Raw genomic sequence first — 23,209 nt, 5'->3', positions numbered from 1 at the left:
GAGGCTCTTTCTGCTTCTCACCCTGTGTATCCTCCAGTCCTTGGACTTCAGGCTAACAGTCTTAGACATAGCTCACATTTATAGAGAACCTATGATGTACTATAGACGTTTCACAGCCTTTACACACATTTGCTTTTTTTTGTATATGTTTTATTCAAGTTAGTTTAAGGAGAAAAAAAAAAATTGTGATGAGTGTTTTCCCTGCATGGGTATTGTCTTTGCATGTGGGTAGTATCTGAGGAAGCCAGAAGAGGGCTTTGGATTCCCTTGGAGTTATAGGTGGTTATTAGCTGTCCTATGGGTCCTCTGGAAAAGCAGCCAGTACTGCTACCCTGAGCCATTTCTCCTGCCCAACGTCAGTACTTTTATTTCCATGTTTTCATATAGAAACAGAAGCTTCACTTGTTAGCCAGCTAGTAAATTGGTCAAGGCCAGGTTCAAATCCATTCAGGGTGGGAAGATGAGGAGGAAGGAGGAAGAGAAGGAAGGGAGGAAAGAAGGGAGGAAGGAAAGAGGGAAAGGGGGGATAGGGAAGTAGGAGAGGGAGAGAGAAGGAAAGAGTGCGCCTGACTCATATATTCCAGGCTGGCCTTGAACATCCAAGTGGGCAAGGATGACCTAAACTTGGAGCACTGAGATGAGAGGCTTGAGATACAACAGCTGGCTTATGCGTGCAGGGTGTGAAACCAGGGCCTCACCAGTCTACCAACTGAGCTATAGAACCAGGCCTGGAAGCTCTATCTTCTCAATCAGTAACCTTTGCTACTTGAGTGACCAATTAGAAAATGTTTACCAGGAAAAGAATCTAAGAGTTATAAATATTTTTCAAACGAGAATAAAATGTCCAAAGCATTTTAGTCTGTTCTATTGACACGTAAAAACACTATTACAATTCTATCTTTTGCTTTGAAAAGTAGATCCATTTTGCAATAGTCATATCTTTAGGAAGACCATTAGGAAGATGAAGAGTTCATTGTAATGTAACAACTTGTTTATTCTTTAACTTCTTTATTGTTTGCTGTATTAAACATACATTCTCACACAGACACTTTGCCATGAATAAAGCAACAAAAATAAGCAATATTGCAAGATGTGTGTCACATACAAACATCATCATGTAAGAATAGGAAGTCTGAATCCCTGTACAACAAAAAAGCTGAGGAACGAATAGCATTGCATTCTGAACACACCCAAATGTGTGTAACGATAGTACACACAATACAGCTTACTTAGATTCATTTCTGAGCATAATTCCTTAATCATCCTTTTGTGACCTATGAATGAAGATTAAGAAATAAGAAATCCGAACTGCATTTATTTTTACAATGTCAATGTTAAACTCAGGAGAAGCAACTTCATTGACCAAATGTCAAATGTTTCAAAAATAAAAAACAACCTTAATTTTTAGTAACCCTCTAAATAGGGTCTGAAAAAAAAAAGTAGATATTTCTCTCTTGGCATGAACAAAAGAGAGCAAACAACTATCATCGAGAATGCCCACACATATGAAACCATCGTGGGAACCGTGTTCTTTTCAAGCCTAAGAAACCACCAGAAATAATGAATATACCTCATGCAACAGAAGTGCAAAGTTAACTCTCCACATTTGTTACAATTTTCAAATCCTTGCTCCTAAGACAATTTTAGTACACCTAATAAGTATAGCAGGTCATTTAGAAAAAAGAAACAAAATACATACCCAGTTTTGCAATTCAAAAAATCTTAACATGAACAATATTCAGATATAAAATTGCACTAATTTTTTTCTAAATATGATTTATGCATTCAAGATTTCCTTAAACAAGCCAAGCCTTATATATGATGTATACAAACTAACAGTAGTGTATGTCTCAAACAAATTCTTCCTATATTATGATATGACAGAACTGGTTTCTAAATGAAGGTTTATGTTAAAGTTTAAGGTGTAAACACTTTAGAAGGCAACTTAGTGAAATTACTATTCACTTAAAAATAAGTATCATCTTTTAACAGGCTCCTGAATTTTCAAACTTACATGTAAAAATACATTTACATCTTAAATTTCTAGAAAAGGCACATTTTATGTAGAAAAGCAGCAAATTTAAAAACCCACCAATTTACTGAAAAAGCCATTACTTTTTATTAGAAACAATAATGCTTCTCAAGATGTTGGCAACAAGGCAGAGTATAGCACACATTTCATTCAGTGTATTCTCCCTTTAATTATATTCCAGAAGGGGGTGGAACACCTCCTTGGCTGTGGGAAGCTGACATATTTGATGGATTATGTAAGCTGGTCTCCTTGTACACAAACCAAGCATTTCCTCCCCAAAGTATCATATTCAGAAAGCCAAAGATCTACGAAAGAAGAGAACAAGTATAAAAATCTAATGTTTGCTTTGGAGTACATACAAAGTAGAATTAAAAAAAAAAAAAAAAGACTACACACATAGTCCACTGCATAAATTTTGGTTATATAATAACTTATACTCGGACATGCTAAAGTGCTAAATCTGCAACGATCAACACACAGTAACTTTCTTCCCCCACACATCACAGGACTAGATGAAGTCTCGAGGCTGTAGTCTTTTCAGAGGTGAACAGACTGAACTTACCTACTTTATTTAAGTCCTCCCATCAATGTGTGATGTGACTTATGAAGTAAGAGTTGGACTAGAAGCCTGAGGTACTATGTAACTAAAAGCAAAAACTTTGTATTTTTGTGTGAGTGCACACAAAATTTTTCTGAAATTGTTCCACTCAACACACTCTGTCAATGTAAGCTCTTAAGTACTGAGTTTCACATTACAAAATTATAACAAGAATATGGGTGAGAGGGAGGAACTGTGAGGAGAGGAGGAAGGGGAAGCTTAGATTGAGATGTAAAATAAGTAAATTAATGGAAAAACAAGAATGTGGGTAAACTGCTTTATAAGGCAGTACTGAATTCACCTAATGTCAAATTATTTTCTGAAGAAATCCTTCCAAAATAGAATATATGCAACATTATTGATAATAAGCTTCAGTTTGATGACACAGTAGAAAAATGTTTAATGAATTACATACATTACATTTTACAGAATAAAGAAACTTTATGTTTTCTAAGTAACTCAGACTTAAGAGAACAGGCTCAAAGTCAGATGTGGTTCGAAAGTTGTGTCTCCTCAGAGGAATATAATACAGGAGCTACATACGTTTTCTCAGCTGTACAATGAAGACAACATTCCTGACTTTCATTTTCCTCTCAGAATGGCTGAGTAACTTAAGATACTATAGCACAATGGATAGGACATCATTAGTGTCTTTCAGTCTTTAAATCTTGGTTATAGGTCATACTTTCCCATAATACATATATAGTATATTTATAATATATATCTTAATTAGAACCAGTAAAATAAGAATCAATTTATTGATTCAGTAAAATAAGAATCAATTTATTCACTCAGTCAGTATTGAAAGTTGCTGTTTTCTTAAGCTTTGTTCTAGTAAATGAAGCAAACTGTGCAAGTATCAGATACTTACCACGGATACATTTAGGGATCCCATACTAGTCACAGAGACAAACTGACATTGTATTTGTAGGTTTTGACAAGGCTCAAGTTCTTTGATAATACTGTGTCCGGTAGCTATTTTAATATCTGTAAGGGCTTTAGCCCAGGCCGAGGCACTCACTAACCACAGAAAAGTGGCAACAAGAGTAACAATAAAGTCCTAGAGCAAAAACGAGCAGTTAGTAAGCAGTCAATTTAAGAATAGTACATTTCCTATCAGCAATAAAGAAATTAGAATTATGCTTAATCCCGTGGTACCAAGAAATGGTCCTCATGATACACTTTGTATAAAGGGTCACATGCAGTCTAATCACCATTGATGTTTACTGTTTCTAGCAGCATGCCAGAGACACAAAAAACTTAATCATCCCCTTAAGTCCACAACTTAAAATTTTATTATTTTTAAGACAAGGTTTTGTTAGCCTCAAATCTTCTTGCCTCCATGCAAGAATGACTGAATATTATTTTTTTTTTTAATTTTAATTTTGGTATATGAGTGTGCAGGCCTACATATACACATAAGGAGAAGAGAGGAGTAAGTCAATTGTCTTTCTCTCTTGTTCTCAACCTTATGTTTTGAGACAGGGTCTGTAGCCGAACCTAACTTCACCATTTTGAATAGGCTGTCCTGTCACCAAGTCTGCAGGATCCACCTATCTCTCTCTGTACCCAACACTCAAATTAGAGGCACACATGACCATGTACAAGTTTTACATGGGCACTGGAGATTTGAACTCAGATCCTCTTGCTTTCATAAGTGCTTTTTATTCACCAAAGTGTCTCTCTAGCCCAAAGTCTACTTTTTATATAAAAAGGCAAAGTTTTGTAAATTGTCACCATAATTTTAGCCATATACTCTGAGAGTCAAACTTTATTCTATCACCAAAAATTAGGTGCTTTTTTCCCATCATCTTTTTGTTTTGTTTTTTAAGACAAAAAAAGTCTTATAACGTAGCATTAGCTGGCCTGAAACTGGATATCTAGATCAGGCTAAGCTCAAACTCACAGAGATCTGCCTGCTTCTGCTTCCTGGGAATTACAGGTGGGCACCACCAGATCAGTATTTTTTCATTCTATAATCTTTTTTATTCATCCTAATCTTTGACTCAGCTAAGACCTATAAACCAATCCTACCGTTTTTCTTCTTTAACTGTTACCCAACTTCATTCAAGTCATTATTTCTTTTAACTACTTATACTCTAAGTTATAATCCCTTGTATATGCAATATAAACTTCCTTATCCTATTTTCAGATAAAATTCTCAGTCTTGTCAAAAACAGTTCTCCAAGAGATAACTTAATAAAGTGGTTAAAAAAAAAAGAGATATCACAACTAATCCTTTCAAGTTTCATAACTTGAATTATAAGAATGTTCAAGACTATGGCTTGTTCTTCCAGGAGCCAAGTTCAATTTCCAGCACCCATATGTGTCTCACCACCATCTGTGAATTCCAGTTTCTAGGGATCTGACACCCTTTTCTGGTCTTTGTGGGCTCAGCATGCATATGGTACAGACATACATGCAGGCACAACACCTATACATATATATTTTTTTTTTTAAATTATGGGGGCTTTAATTAGGGAGAGGAAGTTAAATGAAGGAGGGTAAAATAACAGGATGTTTGAAGTCATAGGGAATCATTATCTAACTGGCTAAAATTACATAAGTGTGTGTGTATATTTAAAATAAAAATTTCCCATCTAGGCCAACAATGTTTCCCCTAAGAGCCCAGAGCCACAGACTTGCTAACAGAAACCCCAACACCAAGCATAAAGGTTTTGGTTAGGGTTGTCCAAGAGACTCTCCAAAATTAAGACCATTGCTGTTGCCTTGGTTGTCCCTAGAGATGCAAGTTTGTAGCTGGTCTTTGCAACTTTGTGGGCTCTTCTTTTTTTTTTTACACCCCTCCCCCCACCACTGTTTTACCCCACAATACTAGATAGGACAGAAACAAGAATAGAGGGAAGAAAAAAAAAATCCCTGAATCTAATCCTTGAACATTATTTCTTTCCTTTCATTTCTTCTTTGACCATAGCTATAGCCACCAACCTTCTTAAACAAGCAACAAACACAGAACATAGCATTTATATACCTTCTGAAAAGTTAAGATTACAAACACAGTTGCAGAAACTATCTGTAGTTGGCAAACCATGCCTCTGCTAGAACATGAGGCAAATCATTGTCAGGTATTGGAAACAGCCCAAAGCAGCCCCACATCCCTACTCCTGGGATTAAAATGAAAGAAAATTCATATATTTCTGTGTTTTTAAAGAAACCAAAACTCCAAAATTGTCACTACACTTCTCCCGCTTCTGTTTTAAGCCATTAACTGTGTTGTGTGTTGCAGAAAATTGGAAACAGAGACATTTTCAATGAAATCAGCGCTTTTTGGGTCAGTGGTTTTCAGGAGACCTCTACTTTTCAAGTCTAATCTTTATCTGTTTTGTGGTATCCTCTTTATTTCCTGTGGAAATATAAGCAATCTATATACTCACTGACTTCCATTATGATGTTAACACATCCTTATAATAAGTAGGCAGATTTAATTCCACACCTTTTACAAATTATCTGGTGATTCTCACTTACTGAGCATTGAGGTTTTTTGGCCTGCATGTTACTCCTTGGCTGAAATGGCTCATAGTTTTTGCTTCAGGGCCTCAAGCTAGGCCTACAATGCTGTTTCCCAAGAGTAAGAAATTACCTTGAATAAATATTTCTGTGGACCCACACTAACTGGTCCAATGGCAACCCTTGCCACATCACCTGCACACCGCTGGCAGCCTATGCCTTCTTTTCTAGTTTATGTTTAGAGAAACCATTGCCCTTAGAGATGCCTTGCACAATTTTGTTGCAAATGACCATATTTCCCACAATTAAAGCATTGGGCACTTTGAGATCTAAAACCATTTAGTGGTTTGGTCACAGTCTCTTTGCAAATGAACATATTTCCTGCATCTGAAGCACGGGGCATTTTGATATCGGAGGCCTCTAGCTACAGCATGACCTATTATATTAGTATTGTACATGCTAGAACCAGTAACAGTCACATCCCTATGCATGCATGCATTGGCACTGCTTGCACCTTTAATGGTCTAATAACATTTTAAACTTGGTATTTGCATTTTCACACATCAAGATCACTACCAACACTTGTCTTGTGTTGGGGCTTTGATACAGCTTTGTTCGCTGCTGAGACTTATTTTTGTTCAAAAAAAAAAAAAAAAAAGAAATCAGTGAAGGTTTCTCCAGAGTCTGTATAATCTTTGTAAACAAGGTGGATATTTTTCCAGTCTCCTCAACTTTGTTCCATTTCAGTTAAGACTGCTCTGGAGTTGACTAGAACCTAGGAGAACAAGTATTTCCTCACAGGAGTCCCTTACTTTTCTTCCATCAGCGGTTTATTTTCTCCACTGTGTTCAGAAAGGTTTCTACTTTTGAAATATGTAGACGTTATGCATTCATCTAATTATCAACAAATTAGATTTAAAGAGCATAACCAGAGGGCTGAAGAGACGCCTCAGTTACCAAAGTCGTTGCTCTGCAAGCATTAAGGATCTGAGTTCACATGGAAATACAATTTTAAACTCAGCACTACAGGGGGTGTGGAGACAGGTGGGTCCCTGGAACTCACTGAAATGGCTCTTATCTAGAGCCCTGCAATGCAGCTACCTGAAGCTTCTGGGTTCCAACCAATAGGTGAAAACATGATTTGTAAAAGATTTTAGAATTTGGAAATTCCTTTTTGTGGTATTTCATTTTTGATATACCTGATTTGATAGTCCTGATTTAAACTACTTTAGTACAGAATGAAGAATCCTATACTAAATGAACAACAAACTTATTCTCTGAAATGTTCAAAGCTACAGATTCCTAATTTGTAATGAATAAACACTTTAAAAAGGTAATTAGTACCCAAGAAATACTTTATGAAAACATGTAGCTTTCTTATACTTTTCCAGGTGTAAGAAATAGGAAATCTCTAAGATAAAGAACTATTTTGTCCTTTACTTACCATTTACATATTATGATCCAAGCAGCAAAAATGAAAAATAAGTTGGTAAATACAACTTATCTTTACTTACCATTTACATATTATGATCCAAGCAGCAAAAATGAAAAATAAGTTGGTAAATACAACTTATCTCAGCAGTTCCTTCATTTTATTTAAGGTAAATTCACGACTTCTTTGACGACTTCTGTGCTTTTTCCATAGATACAAATGACTAAAAACCTCCATACTACCACTGACCCTACAGCCACTTCTATGTAAGGTCTGACATAAGCCATGGCATCTTCCTGGCCTTGCCAATGATAACTCAAGACAGTCTGTTCCCTTAATCTCAAAAAGTATGTTATTTCTAGCTCAGTAGACTCTGAAGCCCTCAAAAGGGTATCAGGACTTCAATTCAAACCCTTTGCTGGCATCTAAAAGTTCAAATGTAACTTACTGATACCACTGATAATGAATATAAGAATTATCTGGTTCAGAGTTTAATGTAAAAACAGCCAAACACAATGCATTCCATAAAGGGGCAGGAAGAGCCATATTCTAAAGAACCAAAAAAAGTCAGATTTGATCTCTGGGCCATACTTTAATGATAAAGACAATTAAGCTCCCTAACAAATGGTAGTATCATAAAGGGAGTTTTGAAGAAAGAGAAAAGGTATGGCAAGTTGCAATTCTTCAAATTAAATGTATTAATTTCTTAACCTTTTGCTACTTAAAACTCAATTTATCAAATATGATATGATGGTTTTCCAGGTTAAAAAAACTTTATGAAGTATAAATAGGCTATGAAAATTAGATTAAACTTAATAACTGAATAAAGCCCTCCTCATGTCAACACTTGTCAATAATTTGGATTTCTCGTAAGAAAACCTGTATTTACCTTGAAATGGAACTTACTTATACTTGCATACATTATTTTTGTATAGACACAGGATGGTTACTTACAATCATGGGGAGTTTACGACTCTCCCGGTAGAGGTTCGTGTAACCAACATAGAGCAGAAGGGCAGCGATGCAGTACAAGAACACAAAGACTGCAAATGTGACATAGAACTGTGCAGAAGAGGAGTAATCACCTATGAGGACATGGTTCTTCCAGGTCACATTACACACACTGACATCTGAAGGAGTGTGAAATGATGCCTGATTCAACCTGTTAAAAAAAGACTCCGATAAATACATGAACCACTGGACTCTTCACAGAAATACGTAAGCAGAATATTGACATTTCAAAATGTATTCTCCAAATCCATTAAAACATTTCTTTCTAAAAAAGGAAAGACTCAACTATTTAACTAAATAAAAAATTTCACACTAAATCAAAAAATTCATACTATATATTTCCAATAAATTGATTTGGCTTATGGCAGATTGAACATAAACAGAATTAAACAGTTTTAACATGTAGGTACTATTGTCCTGTAATAAAATTTTATATTATATTATATATTATCATATTTTTATAATATGATGTGATAATATTATCATATTATAAAAATATTTTATAACCCACATTTCTATTCTAGGAGGCAGAGGTCTGTATCACCAGTTCTAGGAGAACCAATAATGATGATATTTTTTTCTTCTTCCTCCTTCTTCTTTCTTCCTCTTCTTTTTAAAGATACTTCCAACCAACCTGGAGACCCAGTCTTAATTTTTATTTTATGTGTGTGGTTTTGCTGGATGTGTGTCTGTGCACCACCTGTGTGCCTCCTAGCTACAGGGGCCAGAGGAGGGCATCAGATCCTTTGGAACTAGAGTGCAGACAATCACGGAGCCATATGTAGGTGCTGGGAATTGAACCTAGGCCCCTCAAAAGAGCAGCCAGTACTCTTTTATCTAGTGAGCCATCTCTCTAGCCCCATGATTCATATTTAACCCTTGATTAATTAGCTGCTAAACGAAAATTTACACTGTCTTACATTTTCCCCATTTATAACATAAAATCAATGGTCATTAAAGATGACAGTTACTGTAACAAAAATGAATGGACAAGTGTTGGACAATCTTTGATGATTAGTAAGCTCTTGGGACACACAGATCTAATGTAATATTTTATTTGCAGAAAATGTAGGAATAGAAGTTTTTAGTCCTAGAACTCAAGAAGCCCCCTTCCTTTCCTTCCTTCCCTTGTGTAGCCCTGGCTGTCCTGGAACTTGTTATGTAGACCCAGGCAGTCCTCAAACTCACTGAGACCTATCTGCTTCTGCCTCCTGAGCACTGGGATAACAGGCATGGGACATCATGGCTGGCCTCTCCATCAGGGTTTTAATATGAAATTTCTCACATAGGCTCATGTAAAGAGTTGGCAGGTTCTAGAACCTTCAGCAAGAGGCTTTCCTAGAGGAATTAGGACACTGGGGCATGCTTGTTTCACCGTGAGATGAAGCCTTTGTCATACATTCTCAATGCTATCATTTTCTGCCCAAGTGTATGAGGGCAACTTACCATGGTATATATAGCCTCCAAAACTGTAGGCCAAAACAATTCCTGTTTCTGTCAGATATTTGGTCTCAGCAACTAGAAAGTAACGAATATATTCCCCTTTGTATATTTACTTCACCAGAGGCCAGGAAAAGTTTGCAGACAGGCATTGGTCTATACCATAGTCTGATTAAAAAATCACAAATAAGCATGCAAATTTAAAATATTTTTCCACCTTCAATGAATAAATGTTGGAAAACATTCCTAGGCCCATGCATTTGAGGCAGGGCCTTGCCACCCCAGATCATCTTGCAATTTTCTTCCTGCCTTAGCTTCCCAAGCGTTGTGATTGCTGAGATTACAGGCCTCTGCCCAAGCCCAGCCCAGTTGTTAGAGATCCTAATGACTAAATATGAAGTTAAAAAATAGCTGTTAAACAATTAAAAAATAGCTCACCTGAATGGATAACCAAAAGTAGCTGTAACTGTCTTATTGTTACCAAGTTTAGGACAACTCACTTGAATTTCTGTTTTGCCCTTAAACCCGCCACAGGTGGCAAAAGCGAAGATGGAAGCAAACTACATAAAATGAGACCAACAAAAAGGAAAAAAAGAGAAACATTACTACAACCAAAACAAAGGTCATTAAAGTATAAGTACACTGATCATTAAAGACAAGCTCATAAGAATTCTAGAAATAACTAGCCATACAATATTAAAATGTGCAAATGTCAACAAATGAGATCTTATTTTCCCAAGTATAATACAGACTATACTAGTCCATACAATATGAAATTCACAGACTTGCCAGGCAGGGTGGTGGCAGAGCCATGTAGATTGCTTTTGAGTTCAAAGCCAGCCTGGTCTACAAAGAGTTCCAGGTCAGCCAGGAATAAGAGATCCTGCCTCAAAACAAGTAAACAAAAACAAAACAAAACAACAAAAGATATTCAAGACTCATTTATCCCTATCTTAAATGGGAGTAGATTGAAGCCTTTTTGTTTTTTGTTCCAGTGCAAGTAATCAGTATACTGCTGAAAACAAGAGGTAGAGCTTTTCTACTTCATAAGCTTGTGAAACAACGGTCATGTATTTCAGGGTTTCAAAGAGTAGTTAGAAACTGCTTTCTTGATTATGCATGCTAAAAATAATAAAGCTTCATTAAATTCTAGTTATAACAGAAAAACCTAGAAGCATCCTAAGTACTGCTAGAGAGTCATATAAACTAGAATTCATTTATACAACAGAATAAGCTTTTAACTTCTACATACAGAACTTGTTCATTCAATGCATTATATATGTATCCACATCTATACACAAAGAGGGTAAAATCCAAAAAGGTTATACATGAAAATTTAAGTAGTGGTCATTTCTCAGTATATAAGATTTAACTTCTTTTTGTCTTCTAAATCTTCCACAACAAAAATATTTTGTTTTGGGTGCTACCGTATCTGAAAATTCAATACTTTTAGTAAATGTCAGTGGTTCATGTTTTCAAAATACACATGGAATCTACTTACCACCGCCTCCTAATCTAAATGACCATTACATCAACCTGTTGGGTGGATTCTGCTGTAATAGCCTTCATAGTGTTCCTGAGTCCCTCTCTTTGCCCCAATTTCAATGTACTATTAATGTAACAACCTGTGCAGTTTAAACACACCTATATGGCAGAATACATACCCTCTGCTCAAAGCCCTCAAACAGCTCCGGCGTTCTTGAATGTCTTTTATTTCCCTAAAATCTAACTTGCATACATTGCTACTTTTTCCTTTACGTTGTCTTTTCACACATCACATATCTGCTGGCTCATCACTGAACAACTCCTTAAGGGTTCTCACTGGCTAGTCCCCCTGCTTCTAACACATGTTCCCTCCCTCACTTTCATAGCTCCTATGCCAATGTTCTCTTAGCAGAGAGGGTTCTCCTTTACCACCCTCCGCTAATACTAACTCTATGTACACTGTTCTATTTCCTCTTCATCACATAGGATAGACTATGAACCATACTTACTGTTTGTCCTTCCAGAATAGAAAATGAAAGCATGTGCGGTCTTTTTGCTAAAAGTTACACCAATCAAACAGTAGAATCTTTCTATGTATAATTCCTATCAAAGCCTACAGTGATGGATAGTGATTCTGGATGAGCATCCCCTAGATGCCAGTGCATGTTGCCAGCCTTCAGCATGATGGGGAAGTAGTAAAACCTTTAGGAAGTGGAGCCGTACTGGAAAGTTCAAAGAAATACTGGGAACCTGACTCTCTGTCTCTGTCTGCTTCTGGGCTGTCCTGAAATACAGCTGCTAACCCATGCACTACCTGCCACAGGCCCCAAAGTGACCAAGCCAGCCGACCACAGACCCAAACCACTGAAACTGTGAAGCTAAGCCTTTTCTTGTTTTCGGTGGATTAGCCTCTATGATTTTGTTATAATAATGGAAAGCTAGATATTGTTTCTCATGAGTCATTCCAGGATAATGAATCTTACAGGTCATAATCAGTATCATAACAATAAACAAATGTTTCTCCAAAGAAGATATACATAAAAAAGAATTTGGTAATAGATATGAAGAGCCTGAGATAATGTCTACATAGAGTTTGAGATCTCCTGTTAAGGTTTCATTGGAACCGATAGATATGAACAATCTTTCAGAATAAATATGCATGAATATATAGAGTAGGAGAAAAGCAAGAACTGAGTCTTGGAAATAAGCTCACACTTAAGATTAGAAGAAAATAACGTAAACAAACTGAACCAATAAATCAAATTAAAGAGGTCACAAACAGATTGGAGCCTTGAACATTTTTACCTGGTAGAGTTTGCCACTGCACATCACTGAGCAAGGGCTGTGGTGGCCGTAAGATATGTCTAGATACTTTGGCACAATTCCATCAAGAGGAAGAGCTTCAGTTCCCGTAAGTTTTAATTATACAGAGTACTGAATATAGCAGAAGAAACAGGTTCCTTCCACGATTATATTACAGTTAAGACTGCTCTTTCTGGCCTTTGAATATAGCTCAATTGGTAGCTTCTTACATGCCATGCAGGAAACTCTAGGCTTGATCCCCAACCTGAATAAAATGGACATATCTGTGGCTCCTGCACTTAGGAGGTAGAGTCCAGAGGATCATAAATTCAAGGGCACCTATGGCTACACTGTGAGTTCTTGGCCAACTGAGATACATAAGACTGCCTAAATCAAGCAAACAACCTCCCACCCCCCATTGATGTCTTTTATGTATTCTCTTGAATTTTCTCACTACTTCATGAAGCTCATTGCCATATTGGGAGGAGATAAAGACTATTAGATAACTTTTGTGGTTTCTGTATTGAGAACAGGTCTCACTACTCTAGCCCAGGTTGGCCTGGAGCTTGTGGTGATCCTTCTTGAGGGCTAGAAGCACCGTTATGAGCCACCATATCTAGCATGTATGTCTCCCCTGCCACATGCCAGGGACTGAGCCCAAGGACTTGAGCATGCTATGCCAAGTGCTCTACCCCTATACCCTCAACCCCCTCAGGCAAATTCTAGAGACATAAGGGGCACAAGCCCAAGGACTGCCTATACCCACATGACTGAGCTTGTAAGTGGAACCACTGAGGCCTGCAGTCAGTCATGAGTGAGCTAGAGACTATGATGTTGGTACGACCCTGGCCAACAGCTGACAATAACTGCAAGAGAAGCCCTGAACCCAAACTCCCAGGTTCCTTCCACATAGAAACTATGAGATATCTGTTGCTTTAAGTTCCTAAGCTAGGGCTATTTATTAAAAAGTAATAGATAACTAGTTAAAGGGTTACTTAATAAATGGTTCAAGTGAACTGCAGACTTAAATGAGAAAGCTTTTAAAAAAGAAACTCTGTGACCATGTAGAATTTAAGATTCCTTTAAAAAGAACGAACCATAAAATATAGTTAATTTCAACTACAAATAAAATACATTAAAATCAAAAGTCAACTTCTGAATATAAAGCAAGCTGCAAAGTAGGTGAAATACTTGTAATAAATATGCCACAAAGGACCCACTAATCCAAAGATCTAAGAGGGGGTCCTTTCTTAAGTACTGAGACTTAAAAATGAATGTTCACAGCAACACTGTTATATTGGGGGAGAGGGGAGAACAGTAACAGGAAAACTGATTGCAGTAGTATATTTTTACAGTTCAAAGTCCCATATCAAGAGATACAGGACTTGGCTTCAGGTATAGTTTAGCTCCTACCTTGGTTCCCTGCTTTCTTGCAGTAAATTCAAACAAGTTTTAAAAAAAGATTTATGTGCATGAGTCAAAGTTTTGTTTGCATGTGTTTGTAAACCACATGAATACCTGGTGTCTTTAAAGGCCTAAAGAGGACAATGAAGTCCCTGGAACTGGAATTATGGAGGGTTGTGAGCTGTCACGTGGGTGCTGGGAATTAAAACCAGGTCCTTTGCGAGAACAAGTGTTCTTAATAAATAGCTGAATCATCTCACCAGCCCTTCATTCTTAGGAAAAAAAAAAAAAAAAAAAAGATACAGGAACTATAGCTTGCCACATCAATATACATGAGTTGCAGAAACCTAATGCTGGGTTAAAAAGAAAAAATCATGTTACATAAGAATATAGAGAATATGAACACTTTTAAAAACCTTTTGTTTTAAAGACAAAGCCTCACTTTGAGGATGAGGCTGGCCTTCAACTCATAACTTGCTGTCTCCACTTCTTTGTTTTGGCTTGCACCGGCATACCTAGTCTAGAACCATTTTTTAAAAGCTGCTTGCAACACACCTACAACTTTCTCTGTTTAGGCTTAACCACCACTGGGACTAACTCAATAAACTTTTCATGTTTTTAATCTCATTCTAATCATCACATATTCTACTGTGTTAAAGCTACAGAATCCAATTAAACAGCCATCAGCTACTGATGGCTGCTGAACAGCGAGTGTTGTCATCTAAGTTGTGACAGGCTGTAAGTGTAAAATACACCACGGATTTAAAAGATTTAAAATAGAAATACATAAGCTGGGGCTGGGAATGTAGTCAGTTGTTAAGGGAGCTTTCCCAGCATGCACTAAATTCTGGGTTTAATCCCCAGTATGGAATAAACTGGATGTAGTGGCACATGCCTGTAATTCTAGCATTCTGAAGGTAAAGGAGGGATCAGAAGGTCAGGGTCATCCTTGGCTACACAGGAACTTTAAGGTCACAAGACTGTCTCAAAAAACAAAGAGAAAAAGGATGATAATATACTGGGTTAAGTAAAATATATTAATTTTTTTCTTCTATAATTTCACCTTTATGATTAACACAAAATTAAATCACTCTGTGACTTGTATAATTTTGTTTGCTTGCTTTGTTTTTTGAACAGTTATTTTAGAATGATGTCACACTAGTCTGAAATAGCAATGTGATCATGTAACCCTCGGTTAAAGGGAGCCCTCCAATACTTCTCAAGCCTATATTTTAGAAACAAAACAAATACTTTCCAAATTTGGCATAAATGGCATGACTAATGCAGCTGCAACTTTTTCTTTCGAGATTTAGCTGAATCTGTTCTCTGCCAGGCCTGTTATGACTGTCACATTGTACTTGCGCTGTTTCTGAAACACACCAGTACTTATATCTTAGTTGTAAATACATTCCTCTGAGAATGCCCCATTCCTGATTTTTTTTTAAAGCTTTACCTAATCTGTTGTGGTAAAACTGATATTCTCCTGGACTGCTAGACATTAACCCATTCTGTATTAACTGTACCAGTAGCATTTTCCTAGTGATTTTCCTTATGTATCTTCTCATGTAAAAAAATCAAAAACAAATAAAAAGCCACCTTAGTTTCTTAACACAGGAATTAAGAGAGTACTGCATATCCTATCAAGTGGTGCTTTCACGCTAGCAATTCTTGTATTCACTTTACCCAGAGAAAAAGGCACAAGGGAGATATTTATAATAACTGAATCATACAACATAATTTTTAGAGTAACTGTATAACCATCTCTTATTTTTTATTCTACAGAGTGTCTGATCAAGATAAGTTATATATTAGCTGGAAGTGGCATATACCTTTATTTCCAGCACTTGGGATACAGAGGTAGGCGGATATTTCTGAGTCTGAGACCACTCTGCTCTAGAAAGCAAGTTCTAGACCAACTGGAGCTGTATAATTCACCCTGATTCAAGTGACAACAAAAACCAAAACAAAACCCCATCAAAACAGTAAGTTATATACTGGCTACCCATTAGGAAAACCTGGCCTCTATCTAATTTGTGTAATTCTTTCAGTATTTATTTCTAAAATGTGAATTTATCATTAGACCCACATAAGAGCGGGGTTTCCTGTTTTTCCTGAGCTTAAACAGGAAAGCTGTAGATAATGAGACATCAGAACCACATTCTCATAGAGAAGCAATCAGATGGAACAGAAGCGGCATTAAAAACAGGCAGGAATTTTCCAGACTGGCTTTTCCTCTATTGTCTTAACAACTGCAGAATGCATAGTAAACTTGGTAGTAATGCTTTTTTTCCCTTTCTTTCAAACAAGTTTGCTTCATTCACTCACTTTACCTGGGTGGCTCTATGAACATGTTAGTCTGCATCATAGTCTATAATAAGTGAAACCAGTTAGTTTCTTGCCTCTTCTGTAATTCACTTTTCCCATCCCCAGCTACCCAAGATTGACACCACAGACATGGTATTCTATCTTCCGCTGCACATCAGCTTAAACATTTACACTTCTGTTTATACAGTTTTAGCCAAATTAAAACCTCAGAAGGTCATATGTGAATGTAGTAAACAAGCTATTCAGAGTCCCATACCTGGAAGGATAGAACAGTAACCTCACTTATTTTCTCATTTTTAGTGTTCATATATCCCAATGTATCTCTGGTCTTGACAAGTTTATGGAATAAAATAGCTGTAACCAAATTAACCTTTACATAATGGATCAGTGGTTTGAAAATGTCTGCTAAGATGTATAGATTGATAATGCATTCATGTACAAAAGAGAACTGGATGCCACACTGTAAGATAAAAAACAGATTCTACTTGATCAAATTAGAAGTTGGGAGGGAGACATTACTGCAAGACCATTTCAATAAGGATTTTAAAATATGAGCTGGGTGTGTGGCACATATATAATTCCAGTATTCAGAAGTCGAAAGCAGGAAGATCAGGAGTTCAAGGCCAGCCTCAGCTATAAAGCAAGTTTGAGGCCAGCCTGGGCTACATGAGATCCTATCTCAAAAATCAAACTAAAGAAAACAAAATATATGAATGTAAATTTGCTCTAAATGTACAATATGTCTTAACGTACTAACACCCAAATTATAGATGCATAGTGGGGCTTTATGTAAAAATGTTTACACTGATGAAAGTTCATGAAGAAAAAAAAACCTGGGGATACCTGGGATTTTCAGTAAACTATCAATCCTATAGTCAAAGTGACAATACTAATCCTTATACGAACACCCTTTTCAGTCTCAGAATTCAGTCCCAGTCTCCAGTCTGGGAGATACTGGAATTCATTTAATTCATGAGTGCCAAAACAAAGCACTTCTTGTTTAGGATTGTCACTGCTTTTTAGTGTCGCCATTAACCACAGTTATCTATATAAATTTCTTCATTTTTAATATTTCAGTTTGAAAGTAATCAATCAAAATATTTAGAAAAAGACTGGAAATACATTGCATGTGAATATTCCTATTAAAAAACATACATTTATTGCTCTTACTAATTCAAACACTAGGAATTTAACAGGGAGATTTCAAGTTACTTTCATGAAATGAGCAAGGCAATCAGAATCAAAGTGCCTATTTTACCCTCCCTCCACTTCTACAGTACAACCACACAAACTTCTGCTAGCAGTTCCATAACCCGTCAGGATTTAGATTCCTAGACATAGCTGAAATAGCTACAAGTCTTTTCTGATTAAGAATGATTAGGAAATCATTATGCTGAAAGCAATTATGTCATCTATACTCTTAGCCATGTTTGGCTGAGTACAGAGCCATATATTCCAAAGAACATAAACATATTTACTTTAAAATCATTTTCAGGCTGGCCATTGAGCCTCATGACCTGAATTGGATCACCAGGTCCCACATGGTAGGAGAAGAACCAATTCCAGTATGTTACCTTCTGACCACATATGATAAAATATAATTTTAAGACTTTTCAAATATTTTCTTGATCTTTAGATTAAGTCAGCATCTTTATTTATTTGACTGGCTTGACATGAATATGTTGTATTATGGAGAACTAGTAAAATTTGTTGCCACTGATAAAATTTGAATTTTTACGTAACAAAGTGGTATTCTCCAGATGTTTCAGGGTATTTGATTCAGGCTCAATTTGTCTTTTCCTCGGCAGGGAGGCTGGCCCAAGTCTCAGCGCCTCTATCTTTTCTTGAAAGTGTGCAGGTGTAACTGCGCTAACCTCTGCACGCCCACGCTGAAGCCCGAAGCCAATGTAAGGCATCTTCCTCTACTGCTCTCCTTCTTCTTCTTCTTCTTTTTTTAAATGAACCTGGAGCTTATTATTTCAACTAGGCTGACTGGCCCAAAGCCCCAGGTCCACCTATCTCCTGACAGTACTGAAGTTACAGGTGTGTACAGATGAGTTTGGGAGTCCTCCAGTTTCTGTAGCAAGCACTTTACCCACTGAGCCACTCCCCGTCTCTCTGTCCAAGTCATGCACCCAGAGGCTTTGTTCAGGCTTCTACTCTATTCTGTTTCTGGTTCCCTATGGTTTTGTTTTGTTTTTAAGTAAAACAATTACTGTAAAACAGCCTGCAGACTCCTTTCCCCAAGACTCCCCAGGAACCTACAAAGGTCAAAATTAGTGTAATAATACTTAGAAACTAAGGAAATATTGCTTTCAGTTTGAAATCTTTTTATTGTGCAGGCAGTAATTTTGAAGTAAGACTCAAGTGTTAATGGTGTAGTGAGTATTTACCCAACAAATATTTGAGTAGGTATCATATTCCAGCACTGTGCTAAACACCAGTAGACATGAATAAAATGGCTTTTCCTCATGATCATTCAGAGATGGATGGAGTTTATAAAAATGCCAAATGGTAAATTGTGTGTTAAAGACTCTTGGAAAGTGCAGTAAGTGAAACAGGAAGGGATCTTTGGGGAAGACTTCATAGCTGGAAGAGTGTTTGAAGGATAGGACTAGCTCACTAGGGTGTGAGCAGTTAGACTAAGACATGATTTATTCTAGGGGACACTTGTACTGATAAAGCAAATGGCCTGATGGGTAAAACTGCTGGATTTCAGTAAAAATCAGCAACATTACCAAAGTATATTCACTACCACACACACTAGAAATTTGGAAATAAAAGGGTTCACTTAAGAATATGCTTGAGACAGTCCCTGCTCCCCTTACTAGGAAACCCACTTGGAGACTGAGCTACCCATGTTCTATGTCTGAGCAGGGGGTCTAGGCCCTCTCCATGCATGTTCCTTGGTTGGGACATCAGTCTCTGCAAGACGCCCTGGACCCAGATTTTTTGGCTCTGTTGGTCTCCCTGTGGAGCTCCTGTCCCCTCCAGCTCTTTCTATCTCCTGCTCTTTCATAAGATTCCCTGCACTCTGCCCAAAGTTTGTCTATGAGTCTCAGCATCTGCTTTGATAACCTGCTGGCCGGCTCTTTGATCACCTCCCCCTGGAGGAGGAGTGGCAGCCTTGCCAGGCCACAGAAAAAGAGGATGCAGCCAGTCCTGATGAGACCTGATAGGCTAGGGGGACTCCCCTATCAGTAGACTAGGGGAAGGGCATAGGAAGAGGGAGGGTGGGACTGAGAGATGAGGGAGGTGGGTACAACTAGGATACAAAGTGAATAAATTGTAATAAATAAATGAATAAAAAGAATATGTTTGATTGCCAGGCCTGGTGGGGTGCCTGCTTGTCATCCCAGCACTCCGGGAGGCAGAGGCAGGCAGATTGCTGTGAGTTTGAGGCCAGCCTGGTCTATAAAGTGAGTCCAGGTCAGCCAGGGCTACACAGAGAAAGCCTGTCTGAAAAGCTTACCCCCAGCCCCACACACAGAAAAAGTGTTTGATGAAGCAGTAAAAATTTGTTTAACAGAAGTGGGAAACACAAAGGTTTTTTGTTGTATATCAAATTATAATGGCTGCCTCTAGAGAAAGTATTTAAAACAAATGAGCTGCAAACTGAAACTAGTTTGCATTTTTCTTTGTAATACTACCAACTCTCTCCAATGGCCTCAAACACTGGTCAGCCTTCACTGAGTTTGTTAATTTACCAGCCATAAACCCATTTAGCCTACATTAATTATGGTTTCTGATATTACTGAGACTGTTCTTGCTAATGCCACCAACAGTCTCCTAACTACTACAAACAAGGGACATGCTTTGGCTCTTATTTTACCTAAGTTCTCCATGGCACCTGATATTACTGTAAATTCTTTACTTGAAATTCTAACAGTGATGTCAAGATATTTCTCTCTGTCTTCCGAAGCATTCCTTTCTTCTTTGCTGTCAGGCTCTGATGACTCTCCAGTCTATACCACTGTCTTAAAACTATTAGATTCACATATGCCACTGCCTGTAGGACACTGCCTTTGCACTAGCCGAAGGGACTGCCACCAACATGACCTTGTTAACAATCCAAATACTTTTCTATCCCTCTTACTAACTTCTATCTTGGACAATAAGGTCATTACAAACCCAAGTCAGAAATATGACAGTCATCACAAAAGTGCTACTTCTATACACAGTCTAATTTCTAGACATCTCTACCCTCACTACGATTAATTTTAGGCACACATAATTTCTCCCTCCACACTTGACCAGTTTTATACTGTTGACAACGAAACATTTCTAAAAGTCAAATCCAATGATTCACTTGGAGTCTGGGCTTACCTGGCCACTACCCAATATACAACCTAATATTTTATATCTTGTACACAAATAACCAGTTTTTTAAGACTAACCTCAGAAGGAAGAAGGGCTTCAAAACTTGTCACAGTCATCCAGAACCATACTTTTGCACAACAGGTTCAACGTTCCACGAATGTGCCTTCTTACACAGGCTTTGCTGCTTCAATTTCCTCCCACTGACTGTGACTGTCTAGAAAGCCAATCCCTGTCCACCACCCTAGTGAGCCAGTCCTAGCCTTCAAACACTCTTACAGCTATGAAGTCTTCCCCAATGATCCTTCCCTGTTTCATTTATTGCACTTTACAAAGATCTTTAATAGAGAATTCACCATATGGTATTTTTATAAACTCCATCCATTACTGAATGATCATGAGGAAAAGCCATTTTATTCATGTCTGTACTGGTGTTTAGCACAGTGCTGGAATATGACACCTACTCAAATATTTGTTGGGTAAATACTCACTACACCATTAACGCTCGAGTCTTCAAAATTACTGCCTGCATAATAAGTTTTCAAACTGAAAAAAAGTGTTATTTCCTTAAGAAACATTACTGAACTGAACTGTAACCTTAAAGGAGACTAAACATAAAGGTCTTTTGATTTTTTTTTCCTATGACTTTTACTTCTGGAAGTAAAATATTAAGTTTCTTACAAACAGGTTTGTACAGAAAGTCACGTGTCTTTTGCTAGCTGCAAGAAAGCAGCAGCATTTCAGTTTTCGTAAAACTGGGGGCAGTGTAAATACAAAAATCAGAGCAGCCACCGGAGAACTGAAGTTCTACGTTAAAACACACGCAGGCAACCGCGAAGTTCTTACTTTTCGCCGTCAAAATGAACCGAGAAGGAGTTAAACGTTACCGGCTACAACAACACAACCTGACTGCACCCTGGGCAAATAAATGCCAAGCGCCTGAGTTAACCTTCTCAAGATCGGCGCCGAACGGCAACGGGCCGCGAAGACGCGAAGCCTGCAGGAAAATCGCAGTGCTGGATAAACCACAGGTGCACAGGGTCGAGCTAATAAGTCTCCTCTGACGTTAATGATTGCTGGCCAGGAAAGGGCTGAAAGCTGACTTTCCGAGCAGGACGCTGCTGGAAGTTAAGCCGAGAACAACCTCGACGTCCCCTCCTGGCACGGTACTGAGTGGGCCGACCAGGCTGGGCGCGCTGGGGCCAGGGCCTTGCCTCCGCCACCCCGAGCCACACTATTTTTAACGCGCGCCCGCGGCGGCCGCCAGCGAAGGACGCGCCGCCGGAGCCGCCGCGCCCGCGGAGGGAGCGGGCCCCCGGCCGCCGGTTTCGGTTGGACCGCGGCAGGAAGTCCTGTCTTCCTCTGCGGGTGGCGGAGGAGCCTGAGAAACACTCCGCGCGCTCCCACGCCTCCGCAGCGACCAGGAGGAGCCGCCCGCACAGGCGACTCGCCGCGGGCCGCCCGCCATCTCCGCCCCGCGGCCTCCGGGCGCGAGGGCTCCCCACCACCGGGTCCCCGCCTCCCCGCGGGGCGCCCCGCGCTGGGCCGGGCGGGGTCGGCGTCGCCGGCTGCACTCACCCACTCGAGGACCTTGATGAAGCCGAGCGGCTCCTTGAGCGGGTTGAGGTTGACCTGGAAGGCGGACATCCTCTGAGGGGAAAAGAAGGGGGAAAAGAGTCACGGCGCGGGGCGGAGGAGGGGAGCGGCGACACCGGAGCACTGCGGCGGCGAGAAAGGGAAGGCGGGGCGGGGGCGGGGCCGGGGTGGAGCTACAGGGCCGGCGGGGCGGGGTGGGGCGGGGCGGCCCGTGGGCGGGCCCTGGTGGCGGTTGGGACTGGGCGGAGGAGACTGAGGCTCAGTGAAGAGGATGCTGAGAAGGGTGTGGGAGGGGCTGGCTCTTCCCCCCGCCGCACCTGAACCAGCTGGCTGAGGCGCTGGCGAACCAAGTAGACATTGGAAGCCATGCGTGAGCAGCGCCCCCTTCCCCGTAGCCCAGTCCCGAGCGCTTTGTTTCTTTCTCTACGGCGCACGCGCGCTCCCTAGGCCCCAGACTCGCTTCCGGTCTCCGAGGGGGTGGGGGTGGAGGGGTGAGGTGAGGGGGCTACCTGCGCCTGCGCAGCGCGAACCTCCAGCCCAGCGGCGTTCTGGTTGCTATGCCCTTTTGTGGCTGTTAGAACCCGCCGGCACGACGCCCTCCTGTCTGGTTTCTCTTCACCCGCGTTCTCAACTTTTGGACCAATTTGTCAAGTGTGAGCCACAGATGAAGTCGCCCCTCAAAGCTCACGTGAAGGGCCTTAAAGTAATAGTTATTGCAAAGCTGCAGACGTCTGGCGAACCTGTCTCGGGTGAGGGTACTTCAAACATATCTACCGACATTACTTTTTAAAAGTTCCTG

The 23,209-nt window shown here is 39.3% G+C and overlaps 1 protein-coding gene across 2 annotated transcripts; it reads right to left on the bottom strand.

The window, feature by feature from the left end:
* Nucleotides 1–988: 988 nt before the first annotated feature.
* On the bottom strand, nt 989–22,559 carry Sypl1 (synaptophysin like 1). 2 transcript variants are annotated; one of them, XM_021645884.2, is made up of 5 exons: nt 22,393–22,559; nt 10,420–10,541; nt 8,485–8,692; nt 3,502–3,690; nt 989–2,337 (listed from the first exon to the last, which is right to left on the bottom strand). In XM_021645884.2, the coding sequence occupies exons 1-5, from the start codon at nt 22,459–22,461 to the stop codon at nt 2,203–2,205; spliced, it is 723 nt and encodes a 240-aa protein (XP_021501559.1). In that variant the 5' UTR covers nt 22,462–22,559; the 3' UTR covers nt 989–2,202. The 2 variants fall into 2 exon arrangements, with proteins under 2 accessions (XP_021501559.1, XP_060222885.1); XM_060366902.1 differs by lacking the exons at nt 8,485–8,692; nt 10,420–10,541; nt 22,393–22,559 and adding an exon at nt 7,543–7,603.
* Nucleotides 22,560–23,209: the final 650 nt, after the last annotated feature.

Source organism: Meriones unguiculatus, chromosome 1, assembly GCF_030254825.1.
Source record: "Meriones unguiculatus strain TT.TT164.6M chromosome 1, Bangor_MerUng_6.1, whole genome shotgun sequence".
Classification (NCBI taxonomy): Eukaryota; Metazoa; Chordata; class Mammalia; order Rodentia; family Muridae; genus Meriones; species Meriones unguiculatus.
This window is presented reverse-complemented; position numbering and strand designations above follow the sequence as displayed.

Coding starts and splice junctions, on each gene's coding strand:
- Sypl1 (XM_021645884.2), bottom strand. CDS start 22,461: ATGTCCGCCTTCCAGGTCAACCTCAACCCGCTCAAGGAGCCGCTCGGC. Junction 8,693..10,419: donor ACTTTTGGTTATCCATTCAG/GTGAGCTATTTT, acceptor TTTTTTTAACAG/GTTGAATCAGGCATCATTTC. Junction 2,338..3,501: donor GATCCCTAAATGTATCCGTG/GTAAGTATCTGA, acceptor CTTCTTTCGTAG/ATCTTTGGCTTTCTGAATAT.